This window comes from Phaenicophaeus curvirostris, chromosome 6, assembly GCF_032191515.1.
Source record: "Phaenicophaeus curvirostris isolate KB17595 chromosome 6, BPBGC_Pcur_1.0, whole genome shotgun sequence".
NCBI lineage: Eukaryota > Metazoa > Chordata > Aves > Cuculiformes > Cuculidae > Phaenicophaeus > Phaenicophaeus curvirostris.
In genome coordinates, this window is record NC_091397.1 from 46,806,472 (window position 1) to 46,825,888 (window position 19,417).

At 40.9% G+C, this 19,417-nt stretch overlaps 1 protein-coding gene across 1 annotated transcript in view; it reads left to right on the forward strand.

Annotated features, from left to right (window-relative positions):
• The first annotated feature begins 5,442 nt into the window (after positions 1-5,442).
• The window catches only part of TGFBR2 (transforming growth factor beta receptor 2), a 60,369-nt gene continuing 46,394 nt past the window's right edge, over positions 5,443-19,417 (forward strand). Inside the window, exon 1 of the mRNA XM_069860077.1 lies at positions 5,443-5,673. Coding sequence (XP_069716178.1) covers positions 5,592-5,673 — 82 coding nt within the window. The 5' untranslated portion in view covers positions 5,443-5,591. The remainder of the gene's footprint in view (positions 5,674-19,417) is intronic.

Genomic DNA, 19,417 nt, shown 5'->3' on the forward strand with positions numbered 1-19,417 from the left:
CATGTTAAAGGGTTAAGACAAAAGATAAAACATGCTTATAGAAATGTGCAAGATTTTCCCCCAGTTCAGATATTCATTGTGAGAAGTACAAGAAACTCACGAAAACAGTGTAAAATTCTCCAGATATCTTTTGCTTTTGGAAAATTAGAATGGAGTTCTTCAGGTAAAAGGTTTTGTGGCAAGGTTAATGGTGCTTGCTTCTTCTGCCTGGGCCATAAGGACTGCAGGAGTGATGTCTCTTCTGGCACATACTTCTGCTTTCACTCTTGGGGGTATCTACACGTACACAATAAACACAGAACAAGTCAATTCAGTGAAGCTTAAAAATGGTTGATTTGCATTATAGCTATAAATCAGAGATTATGTGAACAACTGTACCCTCAGAGTCTAGTGCTAATCTGAATAATATTTCTAAACTTTATTTCACTAAGTGTCATTCAGGAGATTTGGACAGAAAGCATTACTAAGATAAACCCTGAAGATAACATTATTTCTTGTTGCCTCTGATGTATGCAGGAGTTGATAACAAGCTGATTGCCTCCTTCTGATGGATGATTACACGCAACAGATGTTTTAATTTGATTATATCCGTGAGATAAGCATAATACTGTGTTAAGTCCAAACACTTTTTATGAGCCTTTCAAAACGTTTTGCAATGAATGTAACCTTTTGTAAATGCCCTTGCTTGAGGCTGCGTGTGTTCTCATAATAGTGCAAATTATTAGTTGCAAGTTGAAACCAATGATTATGCAAAACAAGAAGCCTGCATTTAATAGTAGCTGTAATTCTGTGCTCTGTGATAACCTAAATTAAGAGAGAAACAGGATGCAAGCAGTGACATAAGGCACAATAGTTTAACACTGCTCCAAAGGAGAACTATGTCATCTTCAGTGAATTATGTACAAGACAGGCAGGGTTTCTCTCAAGAATGTTGGAAGACTAATACTCCATGCCTAGCACCCTCAATTTGAAAATTAGCAGGCGAATGTCAGATTTGTGAACAGAGCACTGCAGGGAACAGAAGTTTTGGGTTTCAAATAATGCAGAGTTACAAAATTTGACTTTGATTTTGAACTGAAATGGCAACATTTCCCTGAAAGTAAATATTTTCCTTCACTCTAGTGAAATCAAAGTGTTTTATGTTGCTCCCATGTGTTATTTTTATATGTTACTTGGAGAGAACAAAGAAATTCAATTGACTGCTTCAAAACAAAAACCGATCTGTATCATACTAAAAATGTAAAAATAGGATATGCAACTTTTTGTAGCAGATTTACCATTATTCTTTTGGAAGTAGTTGTGACAAAATTTATTCATTCACCAATGTTTTGATTTTGGTCAAAGTTATGTAATTAATAGTTTTGTCAAGTCAATACCAGCATACTATGTTCTTGATTGCCCTGTTTCATTCCAGACAAAAATCATAGGCAGTAACTCCAATATTTGCCAGTCAGTAAAGCATCCTTGCGTTATTGGATATATACAGATCAAAGAATATTTTCTTTAGGATTCATGTAATCTAATATAAGGAACCTAAAAAGCAGGGTCTGGGCTAACTATGCTCTCTGGCCACCAGCTTTTGTGTCTAGAGGTTTTTAATATACATAGACTGCTCTCCATCCTTTGACGACAGAGGGAATCTAGGTGACCTGTCTTACTGCCTCTATAATTGCAGTTCTGTTCATCCAGCCTTTCTTCTCCGTCCTTCGTTCCTTGAACCTGATCTGGGACTAACCCACTACAGTCAAACATATGAAACTGGTCCTTTAGATGGCTGTAAATGTGCTAGGTTCTCTCAGCCATCTCCTGTAACTTTCAGGCAGCTAAAGTAAGGTAAAGTGTCTTCTCCCTAAGCCACATATGTCAGCTTTATTTAGGTATGAACATTACATTTTGTTAGTGCAGCTGTATAGGCCTTATTTAATCCTTAGTCAGTGAATCTGGGAAGTGACTTGTGGGAGTCTTAAAGCAACACTGGAGCTAATAATGTCTTTACTGGGTACATCATCAGTTCTTGACTGTGGGTAGAATGACTGAGTGAAAAGTGTATGTTTCATCCAGTGGAACAACAGTCATCAGTAACAATGCAAGTTTTGTGGAAGCTTGAAAGTGTTCTTCATATGAGAATAAGTCTGCAGTTTGCATGGGATTTTGACAGAAATATGATACTGCAAGCTGAGAAATGGTTGGAATACTAAAGAGAGATCATTTGTAGTTAGTAGTTTTTATTGACTGTATTAAAAAGCTGGGCACCTAAAACTGCAGCAAGAAGCACTCAGCCTGTTTTTACTACAAGGTCCTGAGATACAAGAGGTACTAGCTTGTTTGTGTTCTGGGTATGTCTTCTTAAGGCTCAGAAAGGAAAAACAAATGTTCAGTATTTTGCCTTTCTGAGCAGTGAACTGAAATCAGGTGGCCTTCCTCACCCTGTCAGGCTGGAGTTAATTATTCACAGATTTAATCTGCAGTTCTTCAAAGCAGGCTTTTTCTTACCTCAGTCAGACTGAGGTTAAATATTCACAGTTTCAGTCTAGAAGTAAGTAATAAAAAAGCCATCTACAAATAGGGAACTGGGAACTATGAACAAGGAAATGGAAAGAAATTACCAGCTTAGTCTTGTTTCATATATTTTTGTTGTCCAGGAAATCCTGATTAAGCTGCATTTGGACCCTAACAGGGAAGTTTATAGTACTCAAAGAAGCGGGACATGAGCTTTTGTTAGTAAGCCTGTCTGGGACAAATTTATGAACTGAGTTGGGGTTTACTTCAACTTCCACATAGATTTTGGTAACAAACTTATGCTTCTATGGTGGATAGAGAGGTAAGCTGCATTCCCTCCACCCAAAAACTTTCTAGTAGCACCTACAACTCTCATGGGTTCTCTGAACATCTGAAATGCAACTGTAGCACAATCCTCAGTGCATGACATGTTTGTGGGAATAAAACTAGTGCTTATCTAAAGCGTCAGACTACTGAAATTTACTCGTAGTAGAGTCCTTACTTACCAGATTACAGGCACCGTATCAGCTTGTGTGAGAAAGAAGGCCTGTGGTGGCATAGGATATGGCACCGGTACGAAATAATCAGGGACCACCTCCTGCGAGCCAGATGAGAGAGACTGGTCAGAAGGTGCCTGTGTGGGAGAAGAGCTGTGACACTTGTGCAAGAAAGAGAGATGCAAGTGAGGCAGAGGCCAGCTTGCCAAGTCGCTCCTGGATTGTGACAGGTTTTTATAGCTACATTAAACCTGTATTTAATAGCTTTTAGGCTTCTTTTCATACTGGAAGTTAGTCATCAAAAACTATCAGGAGAATTCAGTATGCTGAGCCAACTTTCTAAGCAAACAGCAACTCTTCGGCACCTGCAGCCACAAGGCGAGGGAATTGTATAGAGCATACAGTATATACTGATGGGGGCTGAGAAATGTTTTCATTTAAGTGGATTACTGAGAACACAGCCAGCTTCTAGCACAGAGCTGGTGCACAGGAACTGATAAGAACTCTCTAGCCTGTGCTCAAAGAGGGGTCCAACATTTTTCTTACCTCTGGAAGGCGGCAACTGTGTTTGAGCAAATCTTGACTGCATTTAGAGGGTGTGAGGGAGGGGAAAATGCTCTTGGAGAGTTTTATGAGAATTTGCACCATAAACCAGGACTGCACTGTGAAAAAATGCATTTAGGGAGTTTTTAAAACTAAATTTACATAAAATCACAATGAGATTTCTTTAAGTCTGTTATAGGCCAATTAAATGCATTATGCAAACATTTCCAAATTCATACAGAGTTGATCTGGGATATTCAGAGCGTGATTATATATATTCCCCCTGATGGCTTAGCCCTTTTTCTGAAATATCCAGATCTGTACCTCTAAACTAGTGCTGTAACTGAGACAAAAGGAGATCACCAACATCTGAACAGACACCTTCCAATTATCGCCCTGTGCACCAGTTTACCTTTCAATCAATGCCCACTTGGAGTGGAAGGAAGGCTTGGTGTACCAAAAATGGGTCTCAAGGCAACTGCTGGCTGTGCAGTGGCTGGGTTTATGTCGGCAGGAAGCTCAAGCTTTATTCAGATTGAGAGTTTGATTGCTTTCACAGTCCCTTGTCCAGGCCACGCAAAGCTGGCGCCACCAGTGTGGTCCTACTTGTTGAATCCTATGTCCAATTTTGCCATTCTGGAGAAGGCTGTGGTAGAAGCTAAGCCTGCTTCAGAGGAGGACGGTGATCATAGAATCATAGAATCACTAGGTTGGAAAAGACCTCTTAGGTCATCGAGTCCAACCATTCCTATCTGCCATTAAACCATGTCCTTGAGTACCTCGTCTGCCCATTTTTAAATACCTCCAGGGATGGTGACTCAACCACCACCCTGGGCAATCTGTTCCAGTGTCTTTATCCACTGACAACCTTCATCCGTGTCACATATGCAGCACTTGGGAGCGAGTGGTGTTCGACCAGCCTTTTAGGAGGAAAACACAAAAAAAAAAAAAAAGAGGCAGTTGACAAGTTGTCACAGTCAGCTTCAACATCTGCGAGCTGAGCGCCCAGCTGGGCGAACATAGTCTGGGTGAACGTTTCCTGTTATTAGCCTGGCTTCAACCTCCCCTGCTGTAGTTCACCTGTGGGTTGTGCCAATCTTTCCGATGCCAGTTCTGCGAGAGTGGGACCCAGCAGCATCGATAGCTGGTGAGGGGGCTGGAGAACAGGCCTTACGAGGAACAGCTGAGAGAGCTGGGGTTGTTTAGCCTGGAGAAGAGGAGGCTGAGGGGAGACCTCATTGCTCTCTACAACTACCTGAAAGGAGGCTGTAGAGAGGAGGGTGCTGGTCTATTCTCCCAAGTGACAGGGGACAGGACAAGAGGGAATGGCCTCAAGCTCCATCAAGGGAGGTTTAGGCTGGACATTAGGAAAAAAATTTTCACAGAAAGGGTCATTGGGCACTGGAACAGGCTGCCCAGGGAGGTGGTTGAGTCACCTTCCCTGGAAGGTGTTTAAGGGACATGTGGATGAGGTGTTGAGGGACATGGTTTAGTGTTTGATAGGAATGGTTGGACTTGATGATCCGGTGGGTCTCTTCCGACCTGGTGATTCTATGATTCTACGATTGGGTCAGGGGGACGGATGCAAGGAGCAGCCCCGGGAGAAGCCTCGAAGGGCAGGGGTGTCACCTCGTGGGGAGAAGGTCCCCGAGCCCCCTCGCCAGCCAGAGGGGCGGCCCCGGGGCTGGTGGCCGTGCCCGGTCCCCGCCTCGTGGGGGAGGCAGCGGCGAGGGATCCGGGCGGCACGTCGAGGAGAGCCGGACCTGAGAGGGGCTGTCCTCTGGCAGATGATTGACACCGAACTGGGTGAGGTTTCATGTCGAAAAAAACCAGAAAAGAAAGAAAAAAAAAAAGGGCGAGCGCAGGGGAGGGGGTGGCTGTGGGAAGCGAGAGGAGGTGGGGGGGGGGGGGAGAAGGAACTAGTGTAAGAGTAAGAAAGTCCTGCCCAGCTGTTTGCGAAGTTTTAAGATTTCCTGTTTCCCCTGCAGCGCCGAAGCGAAGTTTTCAGTGAGTCAGCCGCGGTCCGAGCCGCGCAGCCCCGCTCCCCCCGCGATGAGCGCCCCGCCGCCCCGCAGCCTCCTGCGCCTCGTCCTCTGCCTCCTCGTGGGCTGCTCGGGCCCCGCTCGCCTGCGGGGTAAGTGGGCGCCGCGCCGCTTGACAGATGCCGGGGAAGGGAGGGAGCCGGGAGGAGAGAGGGAGCCGCAGGAGGAGGAGGAGGAGGGGGGGATGGGGACGGGGATGACGGGGTGGGGGGCGACACACACGCGGTTGCTAAGAAAGTTTTGAGGCTGGAAACGCTTCGGGAGGGGTGAGCGTGTTTTGTTTATTCGTCTGCTGCTGGGGGGAGAGGACTGGGGATGGCGGGGGTGGGGGTCGGGAGGAGGGAAAAAAAAGGAAAGGAAAAAAAGAAAAAGAAAGAAAAGGAAAAAAAGAAAAAGAAAGAAAAGGAAAAAGAAAAAGAAAGAAAAGGAAAAAAGAAAGAAAAAGGGAAAAAGGAAAAAAGAAAGAAAAAGGGAAAAAAGGGAAAAAGAAAGGAAAAAGGAAAAAAAAGGAAAAAGAAAGAAAAAAGGAAAAAGAAAAGAAAGGAAAAAAGAAAGAAAAAGGGAAAAAAGAAAAGGAAAAAGAAAGAAAAGGGGGGGAAAGGGAAAAGGGAAAAAAAAAAAGGAAAAAGAGAAAAAAAAAAGAAAGTGAGATCCGTCCGTAGAGGGTGTAGAGGAGAGGATTTGGCAGGAAATGCAGCCCGGTCCGGCCGGAGGAGCCCGCAGAGGGCAGCTCGGTGGCTCCCGCAGCTGGTGCGGGGCCAGAGAGGGGGATCCAGCCTTGGGGATGCTCTTTGGGTGGGATGGGGACCCGCTGTCCCTGCACACCCGCGGATCGGGGCTAGGAGGTGCAGCACGGCCCGAGCCGGTGCGTGGCCACGGAGCTCGCGGCAGCTGCTCACCAAAAAGTTGGTTTAGGTGCGAGTTTCTGGACTGTGAGCAGCCGTCATTCCTGTGCTCATGCTCTTTGGTTCACTTATAATGACGCTTTACATCCCTTATTCTGTTTTGCTGGGTTGGTTGTTTTTGACCAAGACATCCTTAGACAGGTTTTTGAGGCTGTGGCTTGTCGCATTCTTCACATCTGGAATGTACCAAGAGCTGCAAAAATAAGGTATCAAAACAGAGGTGCCCCTGAAGAGCTTTTGGTCTTGGTCCTACCGTACTAACTCTCATAAGCGAATTAACAACTGTAACTGCAAAGTTAGGCCCTAAATCGTGTTGCTGGTGCACATCAGTTTGCAGCAAAACTGCAGCTCAAACAGTTTTGAAGAATTAAGTAGATTTCTGAGTTATCTTGTAATATCACACCTAGTTTTAGTTTTCAGGTAAGATGTGCAGACACCTGAGCTTCTACAAACTTTGCTCTGTGCCCTCTGATTCCTCCCTGTGGTCTATTTGACATCAATAACGTTCTCAAAATTGTTGCTAAAACATAATAACATAAACGAGATAGCTCTTTTATAGATACTGCCAGCAGCTATGTAGAGAATGAATAACTTCATGCTTCATTAACAATCCTGTCAAAGTCAACAGGTTTTGCATACATACCTGCAAAGTTACTCATGGAAGCTTAGAGCAGATGATGAAAACAGTTTAAGAATAAGACACTATGGTGTCCCAGGGCTCAAAATGTTATCATTTTGAATTTGAGATCTGCACCTTTTTGTTGATTTTGATCTACATTTTTATTATTTCTGATGAATATAAACCATATCCAGCTAGTGATGGCTTTTATTTTCACCCCAGCCCCAAGCTTTTACAGATTCCCATCAGACAAAGCTTTAAATGAAAAAGCTCCGTTTTTGTTAATGTTGTGTTATTTACTATTATGTGCTTTTTTTTCACTTAACCAGTAAAGACAGTCTCAAACTACAGTTACATTTTAAAAATGGACATAACTTAAGAATTTGTTCTTCTTTCTGCTCATAGGTCTAGGTAGGAAAAAATACAGAGAGATTGTTTACAATTCAGGTTTTTTCATACTGATCTTCATCTACACACTACAGTAACCAAAACTGAGCAGATCTTTTGTCAGATAATCTATCCTATAGCTCCAAATGTTGTTTTAATAATCACTGTAGGATTCTATTGTGTGTGTAACAGGAAGAATTGGTTGGGAAACAACAGTTCTGCGGGGGCAGAATTTGTGAGGCTTGGGTATTGGTTGTTATTTGGCATCAAAATGAAAACTTGAGCTGCCAAATGTTTGTGGGAAAACAAACAGGAAAAAAAAAGAGCTACTTACTTTGTAATAATCAATAGCTCAGCAGTTCAGTATGAGGCAGGGGAGAGACCGGTCTCAAGATAGGTCAGTTCCCAGCTGTTCCTAGTAACCAGCTGACTCTTGTTGGTGAAGAGGTTAATAAAACCACAGCTAAAATTTCATTTTAACATTTTTCACTGCAAAATATTAGGCAAGAACGGCACGTTCCCATAAAGATTCTGAGCAAACACAAAAATTCGTGAGCAAGTCCAACATGAACTACCTACTTTGAAAGAGATGCCTTAATCTCCTGAACTACTCACAAGTAATTGATATTTTTTACACTGTTTACATTGGTGTGATTTTTTGAATGATTGTGAATCCTATATTGAACCGTAGATCAGTAGCGCAGTGCAAAACAGCAGTTGCCCATATAAGAAATCAACAGTGCTGTGTTCAAGTGAATATGAATCTGTGATTTACCTTTGGGGTAGGAAAACCAGTTCTTTGGAATAATCTGTGTAATAACTGTTCATTTCTCAACATCAGAAACTTAATTTCTCCACTGAGTGAAATTCTACTTGTATTCTTGTCTCTTTAGTTTTAAAAGCCCTATCATGGTCAGTTAATTTTATAGTAACAGAACGTAAAATTTATTGCTTCAGATATCTGCAAGAGGGAGGTATGAGAACAAGCAGCTTCATAACATGGTGGAACATGTTTGTAACATGATCAAATCTAAAATGCATTCCTGTCCCCCTGTTAAAACTGGCACATTTCCAGTTATTTCAAGAGGAAAGTAGCAATAGAACAGATATTACTACATTTTCTTCTGTTTATGGGTTATCCTTGAATTCTAAGACTTTTATACCTGAAACTTTGAAAATCACTTTCATATGATTGCTATTTTGAGCTCATTGACAGTAACGTGCTTTTATAATATTCACATGGTGAATTCCATATAGAAATTATTTCTATTAAAAAAATGATGAGCCAGATCTTAAGCTGCTGCAAGTGAATATAGCTCCATTAGTATCAGTAGAGTTATAGCATATAAGATTCCTGAAACAGTTTCAAAAGTAATTTCAAAAAAGGGCAATGGAATAATTCATATTTTTTTCATATTAATAATATTTTTTCACTTATATTTTATAAACATTTGCTATTATGACCTACATTTAGCCAGAAAACATTGCTTCAGAATGAAAGACTCTGTTCTGGGATGATTAGTTGCAGTTTCATGTAATGGTGCATGATAAATTTGCCATTGTGACAAGGTTAATTCTGAACTTAGGAGCAAAGATGGTGTCAGGATCTTACCAGAAGGAAAATTCTTCATGGTTTGGGTTCTGGGGTTTTTGTGTTTTCTTTTATCAGGACTAGACTTTTACAAAGGAGTTGCTCTTTCAGGGGGAGAAAAAGAGTGTAATATCACCATAGCACCAGGTTTTGAAGTTTACCATGATTTTATTTCCTCTTCTGGATATTTTTATGATGATTATTTTGCATTTGTGGCTGAGAAATTCCGCCGCCCCGCCTTCCACAGTGTATGTTTGTGCTATATGCACTTTTCTAGCATTCACTTTGTATCACTGTCACTCCTCTGGCTTCAGAAGAGCTGTGCCTCAGTTATGGTCTAACACGAATGGGCAAAACCAAGTGGTTGGGTCCAATTTGTTATTCTCTTGGATTTTGCATAACCAGGTGCGTTTTGTAGGAGCTAGGGATGAAATGATATCACTAGTGCGATGACAGATTTTGATCTGAAAGTGCTCCATGCAGTCTCTGCACTGGCTGTCATGGCTACAGTTGAGTGTTGGCACAGTGACAGTCAGGGCTTCCAGCCACTTTTTGTGGCCCCATTGTCCTCGACTTATCAGGAGAGAGGTCAGTCTTTACAGTCTTGGTGTGCCCACGATCTCTACAGCCCCACTGTGAGTAGAGGATCAAAGATATATCCTGAGGAAGGTGAGAGACCAGCGGTGCAGTGTCTCCTTTGCCATGTGGGAGCCCTCTGATTGAGAAGAAACTACCAGGCAGCGCAGCCCAGGGATAGCGGCTAGTTTGTATTGTCAGATTATTATTATTATATGGTTCTATGCAAATGCTGGAGAGTACAATGGATTTCCAGCATGAAGTGGAGAGCCAGTCCTTTTATGAAAGAGAAAGTTAGCCAAGTCCTTAGTGTAAGATATTTAGTCTTTAGATTTTGGTTTATTTAATAGGTCTTTAGCCTTAGATTTTGTTGGTGTTTGAGGGATTTTGGGTTTTATGGTTTTTTGGGGTTTATGGTTTTTTGGCTTTTTTTTTTTCTGTAGGATGATGTGAACTGATTTTAAAACTCTTATATCAAGAATAAAATGAAAGGTCAAGACAAAGCACCCATGCTTTTCTAAAGAACCATAATTCTGGAAGGTTAAAATAAAAGAATAATTAGGAAAAAAAATCAAAATAAATACACTTTATTTTCAACAGATTAGTTAAAAGTTTTTTTTAAGTTTAACTTCACCGGCAAGTCGAAGTGATAAGAGTTGCATTAAGAAACAGTGGAGAAACTTATTACTACAGGGGATAGATTGCTTTTACAGCAAGGAGTGGGCATGCACACTGGGGCAAGGCATTGATGTTAAGGCTAATAGTGCTGACTATGCCACTGTAAGCAATGAGTTGATATAAATATTTGTAAGATTCGGTTCTCGATCCATCTAAGTCTTCAACAATTATTTTTCATAGTATGTCTTCATTCTGGCAAAAAGGCAGAGCAGCAGCACTGGAATTGGTTGAGTACAATCATTTACACCCTAATGCCTGAAAGAACACAGATTTACTTAGCGAACAGATGTTTAGGGTAAGATAAGTAGAGACAGCAAACCACTTCAGATGTCCTCCAGTGATGAAAAACTCATCCAAGGTAGTAGTTGGAACTAACAGATCTCACCAGGAGCTGCTTATTCCGTTTCTGCTGGTGACAACACACCATCCTTTGGTTATGTCCATTAACATCTAGGGATTTGAGCAGAACTTAAATTAGAACATATATTAAGAGGTTTGCCCTGCAGTCTATACATATTCCTGAGTCAGGGACTAATATGCATTTGTTTGTACTGCTGCAAAGTTTAGCAACTGTTTCAGAGTTTAATAAGCAGTGGCAGTTGATGCATTTTTTCTAAAATATACCATTTCCTTGCTCTTTCTCTTGCTCTAAATGCCATTGTGTTTGTTATAGCTGTAACTACCTGTCCCTTTTTTTCATTGGGGTTTTAAAGCCTTTTTACTTCTGGGAAGAGCATCTGGGGAAGTAGTAGTTTTCCTTTGCTCAAACAACTGGTATTTAGCAAGAACTTCCTGCTGGCATTCATCCATGAGTTAATCTGGTTAGAATTAGAGCTGGTTGAGAGTGTTTGACACTGTTTTTCATGGGAAAATGCTGATTTGTCAAAACTGAAACAATTTGTGGAAATGTACCAGTTTCCATTAAACTTTCATCAGGAAACCTACCCCCCTCTCAGTCCAGGATGGAATTTCTGTTACAGAGAGAGAGAGAGAGAGAGATCACTGATAATCAGTAATCAGAATAATTAGTGGTCAAGGATAAAATAAAGGCAGAATCAAGGGCTTGGTCTGGCTCATAGAGTGCACATTTGAATCTGGAGCTCCCCCTGTCCATTCTCCCCAGGATATTGGAGGGATGTCACTGTCTCGTTGTGCGTGCGTGCACAAACACCCCCACACCCACCACTTCAAATTAGTTTGGTTTCGCTCCAGTGGCAAGTATGAAAATGTAAGAAATGTTATAGTACTTTGTGGGACAGGAAAAACATTTTCCTGACAGTTTTTTATTTTTAGGTTGACCTGTACCCTGTGTTCATTTTCTCCTTGTTGAATGGGAATGGTAGTTGTCTGAATGACTACTGTCTTCTAGTCTTTGTTTTATATCATAATAACAAGCCATATTGAGAAATTTCTGTTATGCAAAGGTATCACAATTTTTATTACTAACAGTCATGATAGTCTGATTCCAGGATTGCAATTCTCCGCTCACCCAGAGTAGTATTTTGGCAAAAATTTGACTGAAATTAATCCATTTCAGGAACAGATAAAGGAGGTTGCTTCCTCACACTTAAAGCATCCTTCAGTTTACAACCCAACAGATACATCACTACAATGACACCTCAGGTTAACATTGTGCCTATGAACAGTATTAGAAAGCTTTCTTCTATTCCCTATATGCCTCCTGTTTGTACCTAAGGACTTCAACCCACACCCTCAGAAGAGCTGTTGCACTGCTCCATAAGTAGACACCTGAGGTTTTAAGGTAAAAAAGAAAGACTTATAGAGTAGTCAAAGCCATGAGCTCAGCCAATGATTTTAAAGTCACACCACATTCTTTCTGGCTTGTTTATAGTCATCATTAGTACAAGTTTTGAAAGATAACCCTCTGTGCAGTTGATCAATTCCTCCAAAATATTGCATTGGCATGCCCGTGGGCTTCATTAATTCAGCATTTAAACTCAGTTTTTAAAAAAATGGTCTACGTAGAAGGGATTTGAAATTCCCTCCTGTGTTCCCAAGGCCGTGGTGGCTCCTTCAGGGTTAGAGATTTTCTTCTATTAGAAAAGCAAGTGAATTTGAACAGTACATACTCAGAGAGCAGCAGGAGGGTTTCAAAGTCTTACTCCTCAGAGCAACATTTTCCAAGTAAAGACCTAAGTGTGGTTCTTATGTGCCTGGGGCACTGTAACGGGCCTCTTTAAAAACTAGCATTGTGCAAGTGGAACGCATGTAGAGCCAGACTGTCAGCTGGCATAAATCAGCTTTACTCTGTTGAAGGCAAAGAACCTGCCCTGATTTATACCAGCTGAGAATCTGGCCACAAAATAAATAATAGGCAACTGTATGTTATGAGGCTGTAATTCCCTTGAGGAGGCTTTTTTGATATCAGTCTTACAGGGGTCAGAGTGATCCTACCCTCTTTCTTGGAGCAAAAGAGTAATTTGATTGCAGTATTTTGAAGTCCTCAGAACCTTAGGAAGAAGAGATTTCAGGCAGTTGGGGGAAGGAAGATGTTTCCAAACTTCTGGTGCTGTATCTTTAAGGATTTTGCCCAGGAAAAATCACAGGGGGAGAATTTGGGACAATGGAGATTAATTGGTTGGGGATAGGTAGTGCCCCCTAAAAGGAGAAATGTGTAAGAGGGATGATTTCTTATCAAGACAAGGACTTCCTTTTAAAGTGCTTGTCTGCATTTCCCAGTCTGTATGAAAACTGAAGCCCCCTTCTCACTGCAAAGCTGCTAGTGCCAGTATAATTAAAAGGAAGCAAAGTGGAGAATGAGAAATGAGGACTAAGGGGCAAACTCCTCCTCAGAATGTGGATGTGGCTTTTAATTTTGTTTAAGGTTTCATCCAAAAGGGTTGTAAGTCAGCTGATATTAATTTTATTGACTTAGAAAGAAAAGAGTGTTCAGTTATATTTTCCCAAGAGTTAACCTATAGTTCTCTTGGGTCTGGATATTTTAAACATGAGACACAGGTGAGCTGTCTCCCTTCAGTTTTAGTCAGGCTGTGGATTTTGCAGCCCAGAATAGGAGTAAGCACATCACGTGTATGTATACGGCACTTGTTGGCATGGTTAAGTGGTGCCTGGGGCTTTTGGATGATAATGTGGTAATTTTGTAGATTTCATCTCACTAACTAATGTAAGTACATTTTTAATGTTGCTGTACAAGAGGGTGAACTTTGAAACAAACCACAGTTTATTACTGACGGATTATCACTTCTGGTTATTTACAGGAAGGCAGCAGAAGCAGCTGTCCAAGATTCTTTTGTTTCTTGAGATGCTGATCTGGTCTGATCCTTAAGGTCTGATTAGTATCTCAGATACTATTGACAACTCTCTATAGAAAGCTGCAGAAGCCTATAATTTTGGTAACATGGCTATAATGCTTAGGCAACAGTTTTAGAAAAGTCTTAGTGCTCAAAGGGAGCTGAAATTTCTTATCATTTTGACTGATCCTCTGTTTTTAGTGTTACCTGGCTGTCCAGTCCAACTTCCATATGCTTGTTTAGGAGCTCTGCGGCTGGGGCAAATCTGAAGTTGTAGTTACATTGCGACTTAACATATCTTGTGCACTTTGAGTGCTCTAGGAGAGTAGTGTGTGTGAATAACTTCCATTCATTAAAGTGGTTGCTTGGGGGAATATGGTAGATGTAACTACACTTTTTCCCTATTTTTTTTCTCCAACTGTCTAGTCTCTTAAAATATTCCCTCATTCGATAGTTCAGGATGCTCCCCCCTCTGCTATGTTGAGCTTTCCTGTAACATAACTGGGTAGTGACTCCAGGGTATTCCATTCTTCTTGAGCAGCTCATAGAAAGACTGCAAGAATGAAGAAGTAAATCTTTGTGTGGTTCATTAATGGGAAGACTTTAAAGACATTTTCAACAGCAGAAATTTATCAATCTGTGATATGGAACTCATGAAGATTTTCAGGCAAGAGCTGTCATATGCAGGTGGTGTTTGACCCTTTATTTCTTTGGCTGGTTCTGCCTGCAAGCATGCAGTGATTACCCTTCTCATTTGTCTCCTGCATACAAAGAGATCTGTGATTCTGCCGTGACTGGGCTGTGGCAGTTGGCCAGCTGCCCTGCTGTGTACCTTCTACCTCCCCACAGTTCCTATTATTTATTTTCGTGGTTGCATTGTCTCCTTTTCCTACAGTGTTTAAAACCATTGCCCAGAAAGTGAGATGCCCGTGGTCATGCCGCTCTTCAGCCTGAGAGTACCTAAACTCCATCAGGGATGGGCTCTGAGAGGAAGGATCCTTGCTGGCTGAGGCTGGGCAGGACTGTAGAGGTGGCGTTCTGCAGAGGAAGGGTTGATGTGTGTGCGGGTGGTCTCCCAAAGCATGTCAGAGGAGAAGAAAGCCTTTTCCCTGATGGATTCATTCATTTTTCCAGCCCCTGCAGGGTGACTGATATTCTCTCCAGGGAGTTCACAGCATAACAAAGAGCAGCTTTACATACAGAATCTTTTTTTTTTCTTTTTTTAAACTGAAAACAACCATTTCTCATTCTCATGAAAAGATCAAGGAGGACCATGTAATAGTCATGACTTCCTAAGCCTCCTTATTGAAATTTTCACAAAGTAACTAGGTCAGCAATACATGCTTCTGGATTATTGAATTTCCCCTCTTCCCCTCAGTCTGTTCTTCTGTTTCCTCACCCAACTTTACCACAAGGGAATGCCTTAAGTCAAAAATCTGGGAAGCTGATCCTTTTACTGCATTTGTAGCATTCTCATGTAGCATGTTCAGTGCCAGGCTATCAGGCTTGCAAAGCTGGCATAGACCAAGCCTGCATGTAAACATCAGTAGAACATTGTCTGGTTGTAACTAAAGCCCTATCTGTTCTGTCTGCCTGTAGATAATAGAAACAAGAAGATGTTCAGCAGGAAAAGATTGGTGAAGTATTCTGAAAAAGGGAATGCAACTAAAAAGCGTTTCTTCTTTTTTTTTTTCTTTCTCACATACTCCTTGCTTCTCACATTTTATACTTTTGCCTTGAAGTTAATGCCTGGCTGGGAGCTTTGCTGTTCCTGCTCTTCCCTGAGGTGACACTGGCACCATGAATATTAGCGCAACAAGAAGCAACCTACAGCTTCTTCTATGTACGTGTTCCCTGCCTTTAATGCATACAAAGGAAGGGAGAAGATGTGATTCAAATTAAATCACAAAAAAATCCAGGAACATGGAATTCAGAATGAGGACCCAGGCATATCCCATGCACAGTTTGAGTTGTTTAAAAACTAGGCACTTGGCCCTAGAAGGAAGACTTCAAAGCATCTATACTATGCATGAAGACTCCTATACATGTTGGAAGGGGTTACAGGCTCATTCTTTTACATGATAAGAAGAGGCAAGACCTATTGGTGACATGTAACTGAGAACAGCTTTTGCATTTTGACCCATGTTTAGTGCAGAAAGCTGGGAACTGAGAAGCCTGGGCTTGGTCTCTTAGATTCTGGAAGTCCAAACCCAAACTTCCTATGATTTCATCCAGTGTATTTTTGATGCCCCTGTTAAACTTCAGTACAGTTATTTGTATGAGATTCTACATGATTTTGACTAGTTCTGCTTAATGTGTAAAAAAAAAGAAATTGAAAAATAATGCATTGATGTGTTAATTGCACTTTCTATAGATAGTTATAGAACTTAGGGAAATGAACAGAGATTGTTTCAACACTGGTCTATTGTGACTGGGAAACTGAAGTTCAAAGAGAGCCATAAGTGCTGTTATTTCTCAACAGAAATTCTGGATTAAAGCCCCCAGAGCATCCAGAAATTCTCATCAGCTTCAAATACACTGCCAAGTTCAATAAGACCAAATTAACACTTTTTTCTCCCCTATTTTTCTCAGGTAAGAGGCTGTGTGCTAGGAGCTGCCGGGGAATGGTGAGGCACAAGAAAGCTTTGGTAGCGTGTTATTTAAGGCCCAAGTCTCCCTTTGATTTTCTGCACATATACTAATCATGGTTCAGTCAGCTTGCACTTCCTCTAATTCGGCTTTTTTGCTCTAGTAGCTTGTAGTACAATTGTCAGGCAAGTACCTACTCGTGGTTTGAAGTCATAAGCATATTGGCCTTCTCGTGAGTGAAGGTGGGTAGTAAACACTAGAAGCAAACCACAAATTATTTGAAATATCTTAGCCTTGAAAGTTAATGACAAGGCACGTTTACCGCTATTGTAACCACATACCTAGAAATAAAAGACACTGACACCTGCCTTTCCAAGCTGTTTCTTAGCATGACCAGTTAAACTACCCATATAATCATCGTACTTCCCTTAAAAGGTGGGTTTTGTTCTAAGTTTCCATTTTGTGCTTTTGAAACAGAGGTGTAGATAACTTTGACTGGAGCAGTAATTTCCACTCAATTGTCCTCAGCTCTGCAGTAGGTTAGGGAGGAGTTGATACTGTTTGTTTAGGGAAACATAACTGCCTTTTTAGCATTTTCGGGTAAGAGTTTAATGTTAATGATCGCCTTTTGAAAATTACTGTTGTGGTTTTGAACCAAAGGATTAGGAGTAGTACCTACAGCTGCCGTTCTTTGGCTGGATACAGATTTGGTCAGATATGCAGGCAGTTTGCCATGCCATAATAATACTGCACATCACATAAACACCAGTAACTGGGAACATTTGCCTCAAGACAAATTTAAGATAGTGCAACGTAGTTAAATCTGCAGGAGAACTCATGTGGAAGTTCACCACAGTTAGCTGATGGAAAATAAGGTGTTAGGCTGTGCTGACTTGATATTTTAGACTCTTTGGGGAAGGAGATAATGAAAGGCAATCAAGTATCCATTCCAACAAATGAAAGCTGTAGGTGAACTTAACTCCACAAGTAAGGTGTGCATTTTTAACAAATTTCATTATTAGTGCATTGCCAAGGGATGTGGTGGACTTCTCAATGTGGATCTCTAAATCAAGGGGATTGCTTGCTAAACATAAAGAAGTTCTGGCTTTGCAAAATTAGCCTAGTGGAATGACTTCACTTGCAGAAGGCCATACTGGGAATACCAGCCCAACTCTTCCTGACACAGAGGTCCTGTAACCTACAAATATGTGATACATCACGTTACCACTACCAGGCTGGTGTCACTCACATCCCTCTAAGAATTAAGACTAGCATGTCCAAAACTAACAAGCAGTTAAGCTACTCTGCTACCCTCTGCAAGGATATTTCAAATATGCATAAGTTATAAAATTTTGCATCAAAGGAATTTAAAAAATGGAGCACTTTCCTTTGGTATAACCTAAGCTATTACCGTGTTTGGAACACTTGGGATTTTTGTGTTTTGTGAGAACACTTTTTAAAACATCATGCTCTACTTCAATACAGTATTTGTGTAAAATGCCAAAGTCAAACCTTTAAAGAATGAGCCACCCATATCACTAAACAGAAACCATTACAAAGTATGCAGCTGGCCTCTGACGTTTAAAGGGATCCCAAGTGGTTCAGCTACTGTGGCCATGTTATGCACAGCCTCCTCAATGACAGTTGTTGAAATGGTATTTTCATGACACAATTATGACACTTGGCATTTGATTAAAATGATCAAGGCATTTCATAGAAGCCCTGAGACATCTTGCAGACTATTATCAAAGTCTATGGTGGAATAAGTGCCCTCCAGATGAAGGGTGATGATGTGGTATGACCAATATCCGGAAATATTCAGTGATTCTAAACTGTTACATATCAGCTAGTATAATTTGACATAGCAGCACTCAGAAATCACAGATTAGCATCTGCTGAAGATCTTTTCCTATTAAATTTACTAATACACGTCACAGTAAACATCATCTGTCCTGCAGTAGCAGGATGAGGAATGTTATGGTGTTGCCAGAAATGAACTGCACCGTTCAAAATATATGAAATGTGAATATATTTTGCTTTTTCAGTTGTTAGAAAAATCGTTGAAGTAATTGGATTAAATTTGAGGTATTCAGATGAAAATTAAGGGGCAATGGAAGGTTTGCTTCCGAGCTGCTTCTTGATAGACATGATCTTGTGTTTCTGTCTTATCTTTTTGCAGCTTTCTTCATGAAACAATTCCTTCAATAGAAGTAATTGTTTTGTCAACATTTAAATTAGTTTCTTTTGTGCAATTTTTTTATTTTCTAAACAATCTTGTTGAAGTATATGTTGTCTTGGAGTGCTGCTGGAAGATGGTGGTCTTGAGAATGACTTAAGATGTAGCTTGAGACCCTGAAATAGTGAGTTTACAGAAACAGTGACCATATAAAAAGCAATTGGGAGGGGATTACCCTAAAAATCCAACTCCATGTAAATGCTTCACATTCTGAGTTTGTCTACAATCGTATTCTGCCTCATCATAAACAGAGTGGAAGAGCCTGCCATGCCTCACACATCTTCAGGCAGGCAGACTAAACATTTTAGACTGGCAAGTTCCTTCCTGCTGAGCTGTGTCTAATGTAGGAATGCAACTCAGTGTAATTCCAACCCTGTTGGGGTCTGACTGCTGCAAGCAGTGAGTAATGTATTGTTGTATGGAGTGAGAATTGTTGTATTCCTATATGCAGATTTTTTAGTGTCTGGGGTTAATTTTTTTTAATGCAGGGGCTTACTTGCTGGACCATGCACACATGCAGAAGAGGCTGTCCTTAAAATGCTCACTATTTGTAGTATAGTGAACCACTTTGTACATGTGGTTTGGAAATAATAGCAGAGATATGGACCTTTCAGTGAACTTTCAAAGGATATATTTATATGGTTGAAAAACTGATTTATTTCAGAATGGGCAGGTTTCACCCAGAGCTTTTATTCTCCTTTAGCCCAGTAAAATTTCAGCGTGTAACAGAAATGAAGGAGCTGATTACTTTTTCCCTTATTTCAGCAGGATAGTATTGCCAGCTACTGATTTAGAGTCTTTAAGATAACTGGAGGGAGTAATTTGCAAACACATTAAAAGGAATAGCTAATACCTGGTGGATATGTTGGTAAGTCTACCCTTGGCCGATAAAGGAGATGTTGTTTTGTTGGTAGAGATACCTCTTTACCAAGAAATCTGGTATCTCTGTAACAGCATGACACACCAGTAGGATTTCTGCAATA